The 19683-nt window shown below is 40.7% G+C and overlaps 1 protein-coding gene across 3 annotated transcripts in view; it reads right to left on the bottom strand.

Moving 5' to 3' along the window:
• Smarcc1 (SWI/SNF related, matrix associated, actin dependent regulator of chromatin, subfamily c, member 1) overlaps window positions 1-19683 on the bottom strand; it is a 106245-nt gene that overhangs the window by 48076 nt on the left and 38486 nt on the right. For all 3 annotated transcript variants that reach the window (XM_006243771.5, XM_006243772.5, NM_001413573.1), the window contains 8 exon segments: window positions 17903-18024; window positions 15321-15445; window positions 13984-14043; window positions 9992-10029; window positions 4108-4229; window positions 3511-3582; window positions 1411-1524; window positions 394-547 (listed from right to left, as the gene is read on the bottom strand). In XM_006243771.5, the coding sequence (XP_006243833.1) occupies window positions 394-547; window positions 1411-1524; window positions 3511-3582; window positions 4108-4229; window positions 9992-10029; window positions 13984-14043; window positions 15321-15445; window positions 17903-18024 (807 nt within the window).

Genomic DNA, 19683 nt, shown 5'->3' with positions numbered 1-19683 from the left:
AAAATGCACACAGCCGGGGTTGGGGATTTAGCTCAGTGGTAGAGCGCTTGCCTAGGAAGCGCAAGGCCCTGGGTTCGGGCCCAGCCCCGAAAAAAAGAACAAAAAAAAAAAAAAAAAAAAATGCACACAGCCCAGACACAGACGTAATAACAAGTTTCTGTATCATCTGCTTACTTCCTAGTGATACTGGTGGCAAGGGGTTAAAGGGTAACAATAAATGCATTAATTTCGTGGGAGAAAGTCTCAGAATTGGTGGCACAGCAATACCTTAAATATTACATTTACAACTGGAGGAATGAAAAGCAAAGGTCAACCTTCTCAAGCCTATCAGGTGGGAAGCAGCACCAGGACAGGGCTACCAGGCAGGCCCCAGAGCTGTCACCACTACCTTACCTGAGGTGATCGAAGATGCAGAGGCACGAGCCCAGAGGGTGTGTCAGCTAACACATTGAAATGAGGAGTGGGAGGAGGTCCCATTGCCATGGGTCGACTTTCTGGATCAACTTGGTAGTTAACAAGACCCCACTGCTCTAAGAAGGCATGAACCCTGAAAGATGAAAACTTTTTAAAATTACAATTGACTCAGTTTCATCTGTGAACCCCCAACGTTGTAGTGAAGAATCAAAACAGAAAGAAGAAAAGATGTTCTCTGCAGACTGCAAACAGCCAACTATCTTTGTACTGTTTTAGGGAGAACGCACATCCTGAAAACAATGTCAAATAATGAATAGGGGGTTATTTCTACTTTTGCGGTGTTACTACTATGAGGTGTTACTACTATGAGGTGTTCGTACTATGAAGCTCTGGCACCTCACTATGAGGAACAGGGTGTCCTTGACAGCACAAACCTCTGCTTGCCTATCACCCGAGGGCTAGGATTAAAGGCATATACCACCATGGCCATCAAATAATAGTTCCTTTATTACAGAAATAAAGAACAAATTCCTGTTTCATGATGAAAAACTGATTCTCTGACCCAATACAGAGAAGGAAATCCAAATTGAAATTGTTCTGGGATGATATACATACTCCCACCCAAATCCCTTGTCATTGTCTAATCTGACCATAAAAGATATATAGAACCTAGTAAACAAAGATTACAACAATGAGTATTAAAATACAGAACCCTCTCAGTAGGATGAAGAGCACCCAGTTCAATTGGTCAGGTAGGAGGGTGAGCTTTTAAAAATTCAGGTCTGTCCCCCAACAGTCATGTCATGCTGGTCCCAAATGACTCTAGTACCTGCTCCAGGAGACTTGATGTACTCCTCCAGATTTTAAGCTTACCCTTGGTACATATGATACAGGTAAATAAAAATAACAAAAACCTTAAATACAAACTTAGCAAGATATAAAACGGCAATACATCTTTAAGTACCTAAAATACAGGATTGAAGTCAAACATTTTACCTCATCACAGCACACACATCTCCAGTCAGGTTTCGCCGACAAGCAGTGCTGGTTAAATATTCTTGAGGATTTAGACGGTATGTATCAATCATAAAATTTCGATATGCCAAGTATCTAAAATACAAGGACAAAATTTATAATGTAGACATGCATCTTTGGATAAAATATTATCAAAACCAAACTAAAAAATGTTTGACAATCATAGAACACCCCCCCAAAACATATGTGACAACATTGAATTGTTGTCATCTAATATTAACAATTCAAATAAATTCAGAACCAGTAAAATGCAAAGCAAGTATATTGCACATTGAAACAGCATAAGGTAAGTTGAATATTTGTCTGTGGTTGCTAAGCAGTGTTCTGCAAAGTAGCTCACCTAATACTCCAAATGACTCTACAAAATAAAGCCCATCTTTCTGTTACTCAAGAAAACTGACACACAAAGCCCTTAAAGAGCTGCCCTGGACGGAGGGCTGGACAGGGTCGTGGTCTCTGTCTCTGGGTACTCTTACTTCTCACCAATGAACTTGGCTCTGACACAGCAATGTGCCTTAGTCAGACCAATGACCACAGAGAGCCAACGCAGGATAAGTCAAAAGTGTACAGGAAACTTAGGAAAACTGTGCTTCCATGTCACGGCAGCGTCTATGCGCACTGGAACATTCCTGCCACAAATGCTTTCTACAACTCAGGACTGTTAAGGATCATGACATCTACCAACAATTATTTTTAACAACAAGCAAAAGAAAAGTCTGAGAAGATACAAGGGCAGACAAAAATGACTCAAGTTACAAGATGAAAAAGGCGAAAACAGAAAAGTCTAACTTTAAAGAGACGCCTCCCCAGTCTGGATGTGGGGACTGCAAAGCAACACTGTCATTAGGAGATAAGCTGGTGCTGTCTCGGACATCGAGACAGAATCACAAATCAACATTGAGAATGTGCTTCATGTTGCCCATGCGCTGCTATGTACCCTACGTGGAACACTATTATATACTCAGTTCTCCTCTAAAACAGGGTAACCACTAAACAAAATTATTTTGGCACTACACGCAAGGAACGGAAATAGATTACTGTTCCCTGAAAGGACAGTGGTGGAGTTCTAGCCTAACCCAATCTACATAGCAAGACCCTATTTTACAAAATAAAAAGGGAACCAAACAATAAATACATAAATATATATAACAATACGTCAAAAGTAGACAGATATACATCCTGATGAGCAAACTCCTAAGTTATTTCCAATTATAAAACAAAGGCAAATGTTTTAGAGAATTTAACTCAGTTCAAATGCAATGGAATAATCCTATACACAATAAGCTTGTAATTAATAATTTATCATGAGAATAAAGATTTACTCCCTACCACATCATTATATGAGACTTCAAATCCTAACACACATAGAAATAATTAAAAGCTATTATGAGAAACCTCCAGTAAACACCATTTATTACATTTAATATTTAAGTGCTAGGATTGACACACACATAATCTGAAGTTTAGAAAGAAAAAAGCCTAAAAATTACCTTGAAGTTAAGATGGTACAAAAATAAGTAATTTTTGAGTAGCACTCACTATTTGTAAATTAAAAGAAATAAAAAGGGACTGGAGAGATGGCTCAGTGGTTAAGAGCACTCATTGCTCTTCCAGAGGTCCTGAGTTCAAATCCCAGCAACCACATGGTGGCTCACAACCATCTGTAATGGAATCTGATGCCCTCTTCTGGTGTGTCTGAAGAGTTACAGTGTACTTATATATAATAAATAAATCTTTAAAAATAAATAAATAAATAAATAAATAAATAAATAAATAAATAAATAAAAAAGCAGTAGTAACCAGCACGTAGGAATTATGTTTGAAGAAATCAGGAAAGGGATGAAGACCAGAGGTTAAAAGGACTTGCTGCTGGTCTTGCAGATGGCCCAGGTTTGCTCATACCCTTCCATAGCTTCAAGAGAGCCAGTGCCCTCTTTTGGCTTTTGCAGGCACTGCACACGTGTGGTTCACATACACATGTAGGCAAAACACTTACACATCAAACTAAACCAACAAATCCATGCTATGAACATAAAAAGGTTTATAAAACAGTGGGCTCACATTTCAGGAGTCTTGGATTTGTTTTTTCCATTAAAAAACTCGGGAAGCGCACGCCGTTCAATCACATGAATACTGAAAGAAAAGAGGGGAAAAGATTCTCTTAATCAACTAAAAAAGTTGTACAGGGCACACTGGTTCAGATCTGTAATACCCACAACTGAGAGTCATGACTGAGAGAGCCTGCTGTTGGTTAGCATGGAGTCTAGCACAAGACCTAGTCTCAAAGCAACAAACCAATGTGGACAGTAACAATTATAAATGTCACCACTCATCTTCATAACACTAGGACAATAAAACAGGTGAAATGAAAGGGGTTTTTTGGAAACTGGATAGCAAAACCTCGCCTAATAACTACAAGAGGATGATGATGTTCCTGCAACCCCCAAAAGGATCACGACTCACAGGGTAAGCACCAAGCATGGTAAAAGGAATAAACATGCAAAGCAACAACACGGTAAGAAGAATATGTTTGAAACAGTAATGTCCATGTTGCTTATGAAGGAGACTGGAAGAGGGTAAAACAGCACAGCTGAGGAGAAGGCGAGTGTTTCCACCCCTCTGGTACCAGGCTTCGGGGGGGGGAAAAAGCCCACTCACCAATTATAATCAAACCAGGAAGCGTAGCTGGGAATAATGATGTGATTGGTCTGTTCTGTCACATTGTCTTCACCTGCGTCAGCTGAACGACTTGGATCACCTTTGCTGGGATCTTCATCTTCCTATTAAAAAACAAAAGTGTTGTTCACAGAGAGAACAGACAAATCACATACCTGATATAGTTCAAAGAAGGTAGTGGATCCAATCTGAAGGATAAGGAAACAATTCTCAAGCATAGACATTTCTGATTTCTAAGGGTATAAAAGTGGTGAACTGACAACAGACTTTATTTTTCCTTTATCAAAATAATAGAATGCTCAAATTATCTAATAACAGGATAATTATCATATAACAGATACACTGTTTCACTCAAGAATTGATACATGTATCAAAACTTTCTTCAATTTTTTAATAGTAATTTTAAGCACATGCAGTGTCTAGCATTGTGAGAGAAGTTTTGAGTGGTGCTAAGAAGCAAACCTGAATCCTGTGGAAGAGAAGCCAGTGCTCTTAACCCCTTAGGTGACTCTGAAGTCCTTCACAAAAGTAATCATAATTGTGACCATACAGTTTCACGATCAAAAATCTCAACTACAAGTTTTCACATTATTTACAAAAGGGTAAGGAGACTAACAGAGCACAAAGATTGCTTTCATCCCGAATACTAAACCTAAGTACCTACCAAGAGCCCTATATATTCATTCCTCATAAGGAAGCAAGGCCCCACATGGGAGAAGAGACCCACTGGCCCAACCTTTCCTCTCACAACCGCATGCACTAATACTACAGCCACAGCCTGTGTTACAGACTTAGATCCTATTCCAATCCCACCACAGTTTAACACGATGTTAACTGCCTAATCAAGTTTACTGATATCACTTCTCAAAGCAAAGCTGATCAGACTACACATTATAAATTATTATCACATTTGCAGGTGTCTTATAATTACTGCACTTTATTTCCTTTTTGGGTACTTTGTGACATTAGATTCCTTCTTTTTATGGGAGCAGAAGGTGTGAAGGTCGGAGTAACTGTGGCGCCGGTTGGTCTACCTTTACGTGGGTTTGGGAGATTGTAGAGCAGCTGCTTTGATTAGATAAGCCACCTGACAAGCAATTTCCAACTCGATAGCTGAAACATTCAGAAAAGACCTTAAAGCTTCTGAATATACCTCATTAGCATAAGCAGTTTTTAAATCAAGAATATTACAGATTACTGGGGTGGAAGGAAGCAGAGTATCTTAGAATCCCAGAACATAGGATGCAGAGGATATTTCTGAATTTGATAATACTACTACACAGAACTCTGTTACTATGATCTACACAGTAAATTCTAGGACAATTATCAACTTTCATCTACTAATAAACGTGTAAATATTTATATAGACGCTGTGTATGTGTGCAGGTATGTAAGCACAAAGCTGACATCAAGTGTTTTCTACTATCAGTGTGTAGCTGACCCTTGAGACAGGGTCTGGGAATGAACCTGGAAAGTCCTGCTGTGCAGTAAGCTTTGTGGAATGAAGAATCCCTGTTGTGGTTTGCTCTGAAGTTATCTGTATTTTGATGCTAATTCCACTGCCCCAAGGACAGCTGCCTAGTCAGAACTCAGGTGACTTCACCAGAACCTTCTCCCCATTGAATTTGTAAAGTACAGGTGAGGGGCAGGTACAGGACAGAAGGAGGCCTGTCATTGGAGAAGGAAGGATGGGCGGGAGAGAAGTTTGAAGGAAGAGGAGGAGACTAGGACAGGAAGGAAGAAACAGAGTGAGGGGAAAAGCCATGGCAGGTGGTGCTAAAATTCTGCTCTGTGTATTTACAGGTTGTTATCAATGTTCTTTTTTTTTTCTTTTTTTTTGTATTTATTTTATTTATGTGAGTACACTGTCGCTGTCTTCAGACACACCAGAAGAGGGCATCGGATCCCATTACAGATAGTTGTGAACCACCTTGTGGCTGCTGGGATTTGAACTCAGGACTTCTGGAAGAGCAGTCAGTGCTCTTAACCACTGAGCCATCTCTCCAGCCCGTTATCAATTTTCTTAAGGGATGGATGGTACTGGGCTTTGTATGTTTAAGTGGGCAATTATATCTTACCAATTGGGTCAAAGATTATTGTGTTGTGTGTTCTTTTATGTGAGGGTTTGAGTGTAGGAAAGCGTGCGGCTGGGATGTGTTTCTGCCAAGATATCTAGCAGATATCTTGGGGCGGCACGGACCTGGGGGTGGGGGGTGAGAACTATACTCTTTTCTATTTTATATATTTTTACAACAACAAATCCCCACTCCTCCAACCCCAGACAGAACTAGAGCAGCACTGAACTGCAGGCCCCACTGCTGCCTCACAGGGAGGCTCTGCTATGAGTGCTGGGGATCTGAACTCAGGGCCTTATGCCTAAGTCTCGGTTACTTCACAAACTGAGCCATCTCCTCAGCTCCCTCCTTACAATTTTTAAAGGTGTAAAATGTTTTTCTACTAAGAAATATTTTGGAAGTGCAAGGCCCTGGGTTCGATCCCCAGCTCCAAAAAAAAAAAAAAAAAAATTTTTTTTGAATTGTTTTCAGAGACTGATTTCTTAACCTTAATTTGACCAAATTTTCCTATGCCATAGTACTTAACATTAAGATCTGTTGCCAGGGGGGTTGGGGATTTAGCTCAGTGGTAGAGCGCTTGCCTAGGAAGCGCAAGACCCTGGGTTCGGTCCCCAGCTCCGGAAAAAAGAAAACGAAAAAAAAAAAAAAAAAAAAAAAAGAAAGCCACATGTGTTTGAGTGTACCCACAAACAAAAAAGGTAAATTAAGATCAATTTCTAGGGGCTGGAGAGATGGCTCAGTGGTTAAGAGCACTGACTGCCATTCCAGAGGTCCTGTGTTCAAATCCCAGCAACCACATGGTGGCTCACAACCATCTGTAATGAGATCCGATGCCCTCTTCTGGTGCGTCTGAACAGTGTACTCATATACAAGATCAATTTCTAAACAGGTGAACTGTGTAAGGGAGTGGTGCATTAAATAAACCTTTTATTCTAGCATCCAGGAAACAGTGTATCTCTGGGAGTTAGAGGCCAACCTGGTCCACAGAGTGAATTTCAGGACAGTCAGGTTGTTACAAAGAGAAACCATGTCTTAAAAAACAAAAATAAATAAAGAATGGAATTTGACGTAAAAGCATGAAGCACTGGAGAGCACTGGAATGCTGGAGAAATAACAATTATTCACTAACAAAGCTCACTCCTTAAAATAAGGGCTCTAGCAAAACTATTCTCACTATCAATCTGCTTACAGTTAGGTTGATTAGAGTATGTCTGCTGAGTCAATGAAGACCTAAGTTCTTTTACTTGGAGCAAAGCAAAAAACAACAACAAAACAACAACAACAACAAAAAAAAAACCAAAAACAAAAACGCCTGCCACCAATAGTTTGAGTCCTAGAAGCCTTATTGTGGAAAGAGAGAATCTTTTCATGAACGTTCTCTAACCTACACACACATATGATGTGGCAAACATGAGTATACACAGGCAGAAAATGTAATAAAAAATTAGTATTTCCTGAAGAAAAGCCCATTATTGCAATTATTCCAAATAGAAAACAAGTTTATTGAAGTACGCACTGATTTGTTTTTTGGAGGGGGGCGAGGTCTTTCACCATATAAGCCTGGATGTTCTTGAACCTTAGTATGTACACCAGGCTAGCCCTGACTCTGCCAAGAACAGCACGTATCTAATTCTTAAATTTAAGTTACATGAGCTTGGTATGGTAATATCACCTAGAAAACCTGTGATCAGGACACAGAGATGGGAGGAGTTCAATGAAAGCCTGGCCACACAGAGAATGAGAAAAGCCCATAATACACAAGACTCTATCTTTTTTTTTTTTTCTTTTTTTCGGAGCTGGGGACCGAACCCAGGGCCTTACCACTGAGCTAAATCCCCAACCCCACAAGACTCTATCTTTAAATCCAAACCCTATTGTGCCTTTAATCCCAGCACTTGGAAGGCAGACAGACTGGGATCTCTGTTGAGTTGATGGACACCCCAGTATACAGTGAATTTCAGGACCACGAGGGCCATGTAGAGGCAATGCCTCAGAACACAAACCAACTCACCAACCATCCAACACATACAAACAACCCATCTACCAAAACAGTTAGCTTTACTCTGTTGTGACTTGTTAAAATCTTCCCAAAAATGGGTAAAACGAAAATGTGTAAGTTAAACATTACTCTGCAATATTTCTGTTACAAATAGATTTAGCAAGAAATTTGCGGGGCTGGGGATTTAGCTCAGTGGTAGAGCGCTTGCCTAGGAAGCGCAAGGCCCTGGGTTCGGTCCCCAGCTCCGAAAAAAAGAACCACCAAAAAAAAAAAAAAAAAGTAAAAGAAATTTGCAATCTGGTCGACTCCTCTATTTCCTGCGTGAGAAGCGAGTCGTGTCGGCCCAAGACCTCGGTATCGGCCCGAGATCTCGTTAATAAAAGCTACCTCTTGCTGTTACATCAAAAAAAAAAAAAAAATTTGCAATCTAACTGTACTTATTGCCAGGAATGGTGGCACATGGCTTTAACCACTGGAACTTGTAGAAGCAGATAAAACTCTTACAAGTTCCAGGCTAGCCAGGGATGAAAGGTGAAATGCTATCTCAAAAAAGTCAAAAGGTGATAAAACATTATTATAACCACTAGCAGCTAAAGCTACAAGTGTGACTAAAAGCAAGCCTATCTGCTTTATTTTTTAAAAAGAAGCAGCCATCTCTCCGTCTCATCTGATGCTTTCAGGATCACATGACCAAAGAATTGATGAAAGGAAAGCAGGAACTTAGCAGTGGAGGCGAGAGAGAGGCCTCAGTGGTATAAGGCGCCTGGTAATATTACAGAAAACCAACACTTGGTGACAGCACCCCTGTCAGGTAGCTTACAACAAACCCCAAAGGTCAAACGCCTTCTCCTGGCCTCCATGAACAACTGCACACAATACAGCATATACTCAGGCGTGAGCAAGGTTAACAGGAGGCAAACAGTTGCCCTTAGCTGCAATCTATACTACACCCTTACAGATAGAAAGGTGACAAAAATCAAGGCCAGGCATGCTGTGCTACTAATCCGAACTGACAGGTACACCACAACCAACACAGTCAACTATGATTGATACTTTGTAAATAGGGAACTAAAAATTGTATGGAACTAAAAATTACACCTTATGATCTTGGAAAATACTAAGGCTGTTGTCAGTAAGATTTCTGACTAAGAAATACAAGTATTGCCAGGTGCTGGTGGCCCTGGTGGCAGAGGCTGGCAGATCTGAGAGTACAAGGCCAACCTGTTCTACAAAGCAAGTTCAAAAGCCGGGGCTACATGAACAAGCATTGTCTCCAAAAACAAAACAAAACCACAACAGCCCCCCCTCCCAACACAAAATTACCCCCCCACACAATTATTATCAGGGAGTATGAAATTTAACTGGATGTCTGGGTGTGACAGCTAATGAGCAATCCTAGCATCCTGAAAGTCAGCCATGAGGTTCAAGGCCAACAGGACAAGTTTTAAACTCATGATGGGGAGTGACGGTGAGGGACGGGGGATGGGAGGGGGGCACAACCCCAAACCAAAACAAACTGGGTACAGTAGTGTAGGCACACGGTTAATCTACTCAGATCAGACAAGACGATGACTGGACTAGGGACCAGGTGATAGGTGCTTGCCTGCCCAGAACATATACCAGCCCCTCAGGTACAGTGAGCAGCAGTGCGGTGATGACAGCAGTCAGGAGGGACAGGCTGGGACATAGGTCAGTGTGAGGTCATCTGAACCCATGTAATTCTGCTTCTGCTCAGTGCACATGACTCAGTGCAAGAGAATCTTCTCTCATCTCAGAATGAATAAACTTTTACCTTTCCTCCTGTTGTAACGGCTTCTTCATCCTGCTCATCTGCAAAATGAAAACAATTTGTTTTAATAATCACTCACTGCTATTAGAATTATGCAGAAACTTTCTATGTTACAAAACTGGTACCAAACAGAGAAAATAAATAAGTCATTAATAAAACAAATGCACAATGAAGAAATGGTCATTTTTACAAATGCATGAGGTGTAAGGTGATACCACCCTTTAAACAAATGCTAAGTTCATAATTTCTAAGGTTATAATAAGTGTCACAACAGAAATCGTACCAATAACAAGAATAATAGTGTCATAATAGAGATCTTATTGATAACAAGATCTTGTAAGAGATTTGAATGAAGTCTCCTGAGGATGGGTAGAGTAAAAGTATCAGCAACTAAATGAGGTAAGGTGGCCCAGGTCTGTAATCCCAGCATAACAGAAGAGTTAGGAAGATTCTAAGTTTGAGGCCAGTCTGGACTACCCAGCAACAAACAGTACCTGCCCACTGACAAGAGCAGCTCTATGGCCTAAGAGTTGATTAGGGAGAATAAGAAAAACCTATGGAAATGCACTTAGGGAAACGAGGAAATGGCTCTGCAGCAGAGTGCGCTGTGTTACTGCAGAAGGCCTAAGTTCAGGGCCTAGCACCAGATCCTGGAGCACAACTATGAATCCACCCTTTTCTAACCTCCGTGGGAACTGCATATACATGGTCTCTACAAATACATGCAGTCAAAAGTCTCATCAACAGAAAAAATTTTGTTTCTTTTTTTTTAAATTTTAAGCTAAGCCAAAAGGTGGTGATATACACATTTAATGACAGCATTTGGGAGAAAAAGACAGAAAGATCTCGAGTTCCAGGCCAGGTTCATCTACGAGCGACAAACAGCAAAGAAATCATATATGAAATCGCTTAAATAAAAATGACAATAAAATGTAAAAAGGAAATTCACAAAAATATCTGATGTAGCCGGGCATGGGAGCTCACACCTTTAACACAAGAAAAGGGAAACAGAAGCTGGGCAATCTCTTCTGAGTTCAAACCGGCCAACAAAATGAAATCCAGGTGACTCAGGGACAACAGGGACATCCTGTCTCAAAAAAAAAACAAAACAAAAAAACCCACACTCAACAACAACAACATCAAAACAAATAAAAGTGAAGTGATGACGGCACACACCCTTATTCCCAGCACTGGGGAGGCAGAAGAGGGATCTCTTCGTTCCCGGCCAGCCTGGTCTACAGAGCCAGTCCAGGACTAAAGAAAAAACACTGTCTCAAGGGGGAAAAAAAAAGCTGATGTCACAAAGAACACACACACCAAGTCTCTGAAATTAAACATGCCCTATAGATAGTAAAGCCAACCAACACTGACTCACAACAGTGCACCGTAACAACATGAATCACTGATGAAATGCAACAGAACCAATTAATATTAAAATACAATCTAATCTCCATGTCAATTAGAAAAAAATTATCATTCTAACCGGAACATTTACTTCTCTAGTAAAACAGAGCAAAGCAGTTTAATACTCAAGTATATAACGACTAAAATCCAGAAGATATCTAGGCAATACAGAAATGAACATCCCTGACCTGCAATAAAAAAGTAACAGGGGATTCAGGATGAATAATTATGATCTAAAGTACACACACACCCACACACACACACACACACACACACACACACACGAACTCACACACATTCAGACACACACACACACACACACACACACACTCCACACACACACAAAAGAAAGGAAAGAAAAAAGGGAGGAGAGAAAAGCTCTAAACTGACAAAGCCAATCTCTGTCTAGATGCTGCTACAATAATAGGGTAAAAATGCAATTTCAGCTTGGTGTGCAGTTCAGTGGCAGAGTACATGCCTTGAATGCACTTGGGTCCACCCATCCCCGCCCCTCCCAAGAAACCTAAGCTTTCCATTGCTGACACATGGGAGTGACTGACGCTGACAGAGACTGACATCCTTATCTTGGATCCTAATTAACGCTGTTCAAAAACTGTACTATGGTTCTCTGAGAGGGCAAACCACTCCACTTTGCTTTGTTTTTTCTTTTTTCCAAGCCCTCAAGCATAAAAGGAATATAGAAATTTATTTAACTACATAGCAGAAGGTAACTAAATAGCTAAGAACTCTGAAGACAAACACACACTTGAGGGGTGGGAGAGACGGTTCAGTGGTTAAGAGGATTCAGAGGTCTCGGGTTATACTCATATCAACTACGCTGCAGCTTACAACAGTTGGTAATTTGGGTCCCAGGGAATCTGACAGGCTCTCTTTACATCTGAGAGCTTTGCACACAAGGTGCACATACATTCAGCCATGCATTCGTACACATCAATAAAAATAATTAAACGAGAAAAATAAGACTTGACGGGTCACAATGCCCTCATTATCAGGGCTCGAACTACAACTCAGACAGAAATGAAACAGGACAGCCACATTCAAAGACATAACTCTCCACTGGAGAGCAACGGCACCTTCAGCCAAGTGCAGTGGGATGTCCTAATTCAAGTATAAAACATGTACTAAGAAAGTTAGGGTAATCATGTTAATATTTCTTTTCAGTTAATGTGTTCAGAGCCTTTAGGATCTTCTCTTCACATAGGCACCCCTAGTATGTATGCTCTGGCATAAAGATTTATGTCAGTTTCATATGGCAGCCATACCTTTAATCACAGAGCTCAGGAGGCAAAGTTAGGCAGATCTCTGAGTTTGAGGCCTGCTGTCCTACATTCTGAGTTTCAGGACAGCCACAGAGAAACCCTGATTCAAAAGAAGCAAGCAAACAAAACACCTGCTAGGGCATAGTGGTGCACACTTTAACCATAGCAACTGGCACAGTTTCAGGCCAACCTGGTATACATAGTGAGTTCCAAGCCACCCAGAAATACAGAGACCATGACTCAAGACAAACAAACAAACAAACAAACAAAACTACGAAAATAAATTACAAGTTCCCATCATTGTTTAGCAGAATTTCACAGTGAAGAACATCCATTGGTATAACCTTCCATATTGTCCATTCAACGGGAAGAAATAAAAGCCTACTTACACTAGGTTTCTTTTTCTGGCCTTTGAATAAGCAATTATCAGTTATGAATGAGAAAAATTAATATATGGAAGGCAAAAATAACAACTGAGATCTAATAATAACATCTAAGTCAACTAGAATCATTGTCAAAATATGTGTTTATCTTATTTGATTTGCTGTCATTAGAATTGCTCTTTTTAAACGTTAGACATTAAGATAGAACCATGTACCACTGTGGAGTCGGCCAAGAAATATAGCATGAAAAGATGAAATAAAAAAGGCAGGGGAGGGGGTTGGGGATTTGGCTCAGTGGTAGAGCACTTGCCTAGCATGCCCAAGGCCCTGGGTTCAGTCCCTAGCTCCAGAAAAAAAAAAAAAAAAAAAAAAAAAAAGAAAAGAAAAGAAATGTGAGCCTTCGTACCTGGCTCATTCCCCTATTAAAAAGGCAGGGGAGGTCTAGATGGCTCAGCCATTAAGAGCACTGACTGCTCTTCCAGAGGTCCAGAGTTCAAATCCCAGCAACCACATGGTGGCTCACAACCATCTGTAATGAGATCTGATGCCCTCTTATCAGGTGTGTCTGAGAACAGCTACAGTGTACCCACATAAAATAAATAAATCTTAAAAAAAAAAAAAAAAGGCAGGGGAAAGGGTTCCACTGCCAGCCACACTCAGGGTCAAACACCCACCCAACCCCAGTTCTGAAAAAAACAGTGGAATCCCAAAGGCCGTCTTCTGACTCAAAACCTGAACTGCCACACTTACTCCTGCAGGTACGTCATATCCACAATAATTAAGAGCATTAAACCACGCAGCACAGAAGGCAATCGGGCAGTCTTGAAGAGCAGTAAACAAAGCAAATGAAAGTAACTACATGAAGTAAAGACCAATATTTAAGGAACTGACAGTCAGGAGAGAAAGCATTTGTATCTGTTGTCTTTACCTAGATCTGCCACCGTGCCTCCTTTAACTGGTGTGTTTTCACTGTCCTTCTTTGGGTTTACTAGAAAGGGAAAAACACCAGAATCAAGTGTTAGAAGAAACCCACACTGATTTTAAGACTACAGAGAGAGAGGCTACTCAGCTAAGGGCAAAGTGGATTAGGATAACTCCAATCCCAAAGGATCGGATACCCTCTTCTGGCTTCCTAAGGCCTGTGTGGTGTACATACATGTAGACAAAATATCCATTAATATATATTAAACAACATTAAAGATGACAAGAACATGACAGAACCTGAATAAAACATGGATGCATATCACAAGCCAATGTGGCCCTATCCTCACCCTTTATGTAAAACCTCAAGACATTAGACCACCTGCCCAACTGATAATCACTCAAACAGCAGTGTCATCCTATTCCACAAATGTGGGGAATTAACTGGTAAACAATAGGGATGGGGTTGGAGAGAATGCAATAAACCGTCTCTTCTTGAAAAATTATGTTTAATAAACATTAGGTCTATCACCTTTTTCTGGTACTATTTTCTGCTTTTAAAAAAATGTTGGGGGCTGGAGGGATGGCTCAGTGGTTAAGAGCACTGATTGATCTCTTCCAGAGGTCCTGAGTTCAATTCCCAGCAACCACATGATGGCTCACAGCCATCTGTAATGAGATCTGACACCCTCTCCTGGTGTGTCTGAAGACAGCTACAGTGTATATAATAAATAAATCTAATTTTAAAAAAGTGGGGTTGAGAGTGAGCCTAAATGTCACATGCACTAGGCAAGCACTCTCCTCTCAGCGCTTACTCCATCTCTTATTTCTAGTTTTCGAAACAAGCATGGACGTCAGGCTCCCTCACGTTCAGAATATTGCTGCCTAAGACCCCCAGAACTTGGATTATATAGACTGACACCACCATAAACAGGGTAATATAAAATGTATGGACCTGTTTGACTGGTGTGTCTACTCAATAAAGAAATCACAGACATACACACAAACCACAAGATGAGCCATAAGTAAAATGAGAAAGTAAGAATTTTTAAAAACCGATACAATGAAGGGAAAATCTATTAATATTGGAAAGTTAAGAACTATATGTTATGGTGTTGTAGTAGAAGCCTTTAATCCCAGCACAGCACTCAGGAGGTAGAGACGGACACATTCAATTCTGAGTTTCAGGCTAGTCTGTGTCTACATGTGAGTTTCAGGACAGCCAGGGCTACATGGAGAGATGCTATTTCAAAAAAATAAAAAAAACAGTATACTCAGAAATGACTTTACTCGTTTTTATGTGAAGTGATAGCCAATACCAGGTCTGATGAAAAGAATACCAACCGTTCTTCGGGAGAAGCACTTCCTCTATGTTGGGGACAGGGGTTGGGTCTTCCATGTCCTTGGTAAGATCTTCCTGCTCATCCTCGTCCTTCTGATTTCGACGCTTCCCATAGAGACTAGCTTGTCTAACACATATGGGACAGAAAAAGGCCAATTAGAGATACTTTTAGCAAAATGTCTCATGTTATAGCTAAACTATTATTTATACTCTGAAACACTTTAAAAAAAAGAAATAATCAAGCAAATTAGACACTTGACTCAAGCAACATCAAATGAGCTTCAAACTCTAGTGACTGGGACATAAAATAGGACAGTCACTACTGTTCACACGAGGAGTCTGAGGTAGTGTAGTGAAAGGATTCCTGCTAAGGAGACCCAGCGCTCACTCAGCCTGCACGGGGTAAAATGGAAACGCACTGTAAGACATGGACAACTCTACTTTCTTGAGGTATTGTTTGAGTTCTAAAAGCTAAACAGTCCTCATGTTCCTTATGAAAAATGCCATAGCTTTTTCTGAATAGTTACCATATGTAAAAGTAACAATATGGTTGAATGTTAAAGACAAAAGGGGCATACGAAGTGATACAAACAAACAAAAAAATCAGGGTGTGTTGGTGTGTGACTGTAACTGAAGCGCTCAGGAGGATGGGCAGAAGAACTCTGCATGGACTACTAGCTACCTCAGGAACACACACAAGTTAAGAAAAGTACCAAGGAGAAGCCAGGCAGTGCTGACAATGCCTTTAATCCCACCACTTTGTAAGAGGCAGGAGAATGTGAGTTCAAGGCAAGCCTGATTTCATATACAAATAAACTATTTTAAAAAAAGAAAAAGCAGCAAGGAAATCCATGACAGGAAGGAAGAGGGAAGACCCTGGGCATGAAGGAGTGCTCCTTCCTACTTTGCTCCACCAGCACTCTTGTGACACCCAGGACTATCTAGTCCACAGTGAGTTGAGCCCTCCCACATCAGTCATCAAGAAATCAAACAAGGCTGGCTCCACAGGGTAGGAACATTTTCTTCTTCTCAAAGAAAACTAGCTCGTTTCCGGCAGAGGCAGGTAGATGCTTTTGAGTGTGAGGCCCGTCTGTTTACATAGTGAGGTACAGGACAGACAGGACTACATAGAGACACTGACTCCAAACAGATGAACAGACAAACAAAACCAAAAACGTAACAAACGATCTGCTGGCTGGTGGTGGCTCATGTCCTTAAGGAAGAGGCAGGCAAATCTGTGAGTTCCAAGCCAGCCTGGCCTGCAGAGTGAGTCGCAGAATGTACAAAGAACAACCATCTCGGGTTGGGGATTTGGCTCAGTGGTAGAGCGCTTGCCTAGGAAGCGCAAGGCCCTGGGTTCGGTCCCCAGCTCCAAAAAAAAGAAAAAAAGAAAAAAAAAAAAAAAAGAAAAAGAACAACCATCTCAAATCACTCCCCACATACCTGTCACAAAACAAAACAAAACAAACAAAACAGAAAAACACTACCAACAACAACCAAGCAAACAAAATAGGCTGGATGGGGGAAAGGTGAGGAGGGACAAGGAGAGAAGTCACGGAGGAGAGAAAACGGAAGCTGACGTTAAGATTCCACGCTGTACATTTACAGGTTGTTATGAATGTTCTTAAGGGATAGATGTGTTCAGGGCTTTGTATGTTTAGGTGGGCAATTATATCTTATCAGTTGTCAAAGATTATTGTATTGTGTGTTCTTTTATGTGATGGTTTGAGTGTTGAAAAGTGTGTGGCGGCTGGAGACACTAGGCTGCCATGAAGTTGGGATGTGTGTTTCTGGCATGGAAGTCTGTCTTGGGAACTAGGTAGGTAGAGAGATTGCCGCCAGGCTCAGAGAGAGGCCTTCAGCAGTGTGAAATGGGATGGAGCAAAGCAGGTGAGACGCTTTGCTGACTGAGATTAAGATATCTAGCAGATGACTTGGCTTTAATCCCAGCATTCAAGAGGAAGAGGTAGGTAGATCTCTGAGTTTAAGGACAGTCAGAGCTACATAAAAAACCCTGTCTTGAAAAACAAAACAAAAAACATACAAAGAACAAACAAAATAAACAAATGTATATGTTAAAGTAGGCAAGTCTGAAATTATCAAATATCTATTTATAATAACAGAATTCTCCAACTATTACCTATACTGTGAATATAACCTTCAGGCATTGTATTAAAGTTTTGTTTTATGTTATCAGTAATCTATTCAATTACAAATCCAAATTGTTACTACAAGACTGCTGGGTATGCGGTCAGGCTTGTCAGAACAACAACAGTTCAACAGTTAGAGCTTCTGACTCTTCTGTCAGGTCAATCACAAATGGGAGCGGTGATCAAATCCAACAGAGACAGTAACTGTGTGTCCTGGAATTGAGCTCAGGCTGTACTAGAACACGTTTTTCTGGAGTAAGTCAGCCTCAAAGCTGAAGCAGTATCACCCCTGCCTCCTAAATGGCAAGATGACAGGCGTGTGGCGAGCGCCACACATGGCTCAGGACGCGGTTCCTGGCACGCCTTACTTCATAGCATTTCAACATTACTTACCAACAAGGGCAATAGCTGTATTCAAGGAATCCGTATCTTACCCTTTCTTCCCACTCTTCTTCCGAGACTCCGTGGCTGTAGGAGGAGGAGGAGAAGGGGAATGCTTCCTCTTGCGAGCATTGGCGGATGCTTTCCTCTCTCTCCTTTCTGGACTTCTGACTGGCTAGGAAGAAGAAAATGAAGATAAGTATTAGGCAACTTTCTCAATTCCTCAGTTTCTACAAACCCCTGTCCAAAGGTGACCTTCCACATATTACCAAGTCTCCTGCATCAGAGCAAGTGAAGTAACAAATTAAGCACCAATTACCAGCAATGAAGAAATATTCCTGACCATAGAGGTCAGCCATGCTCAACCTGTACGGCTTGATCCCTTTGGGGGTTTTAAGAAGCTCTTAATAGGGGTTCCCTTAGATCTTCAAAAACAGACAACTTTATATTACAATACATGACAAAACACGTAAAACATTAAACATTAGTACTATTGGAGTTAGGAAGGAGCAACAAATATAATTTTATGGATGGGGTCACCATAACACAAAAAGAGAAAGCATATTAAAGGGCCACAGGGTTGAGAACTTTTACCCTAGCAACACAGCAAAACTGAAATTCGTCTCAGATGGGAAAACATTTCAGTAACTACGAATATACAAAACATGCTACTGGGGGTTGGGGATTTAGCTCAGTGGTAGAGCGCTTGCCTAGGAAGCACAAGGCCCTGGGTTCAGTCCCCAGCTCCGAAAAAAAGAACCAAAAAAAAAACAAAAAACAACATGCTACTAACATAAGAAATTACAACCTCAAATGATGCTAACACAAGTGGCATTTATAAAATATCCCAACTGCTTCAGGGAAGTGGGTGTTGGCACCTTTAAACCTGACACTGAGGTTGCAGGACAATCTCTAAGTTCAAGGCCAGTCTGGTCTACGGAGTGAGTCCAAGGACAGCCAGGGATACACAGAAAAAGACTATTCGGAAAAAAATGAAACAAACAAACTAAAAAACCCCAAATATTTTCAAATAATTAAAAATAAATAAAATATTGCGATATACAGTGTGAGAAAGATGTTTTAGTATTAAGAGCACAGGTGTAAAAACATGAAATCTTGGGGCTGGAGAGATGGCTCAGTGGTTAAGAGCCCCGACTGCTCTTCCAGAGATCCTGAGTTCGATTCCCAGCAACCACATGGTGGCTCACAACCATCTGTAATGGGATCGGATGCCCTCTTCTGGTGTGTCTGAAGACAGCTACAGTGTACTTCTACATGAAATAAATAAATCTTAAAAAAAAAATGTTTATTTAAAAAACATAAATCTCTTTATTTTCAGTTAATGGTTTAACATATACACATTCACATACATATATACGTAAATATAAATACCAAACATAAAACGAAAATATACTTGGTGAAATATACTTTGTGTGCCCAGCTCTGGGAAAGCTGAGGTTGGTACCACCAATTCCTGTTATGTTAAAGACTATCAGCAAACACTTACTTAAAATAAACAACAAAAAAACAAAACAGAAAGGAAGTTTAAAGAGCAATACAAATTTAGATGTAGTAAATGAAAATGATCTTAGAATCTTAGATCTCTTCATGGGACTGCCACAAACCTTCAACAGTTACAAAAGGCAATGTTCTTGATCCAGTTTCTTACTCTAGAGACACATGTAGCCAAAAAGTTGTGAGGTTTTGTTTGTAGAGACAGGTCCTATTTTGTAACTGTAGCCAGCCTGAAATTGCTATGCAGACCAGGCTGGCTTCAAAATCACACAGACCTATCTGCCTGCCTTGGCACTGAGAGCGGGGATTCACAGCATGC

The sequence above is a fragment of the Rattus norvegicus genome, chromosome 8, assembly GCF_036323735.1.
Source record: "Rattus norvegicus strain BN/NHsdMcwi chromosome 8, GRCr8, whole genome shotgun sequence".
Taxonomy (NCBI): Eukaryota; Metazoa; Chordata; class Mammalia; order Rodentia; family Muridae; genus Rattus; species Rattus norvegicus.
This window is presented reverse-complemented; position numbering and strand designations above follow the sequence as displayed.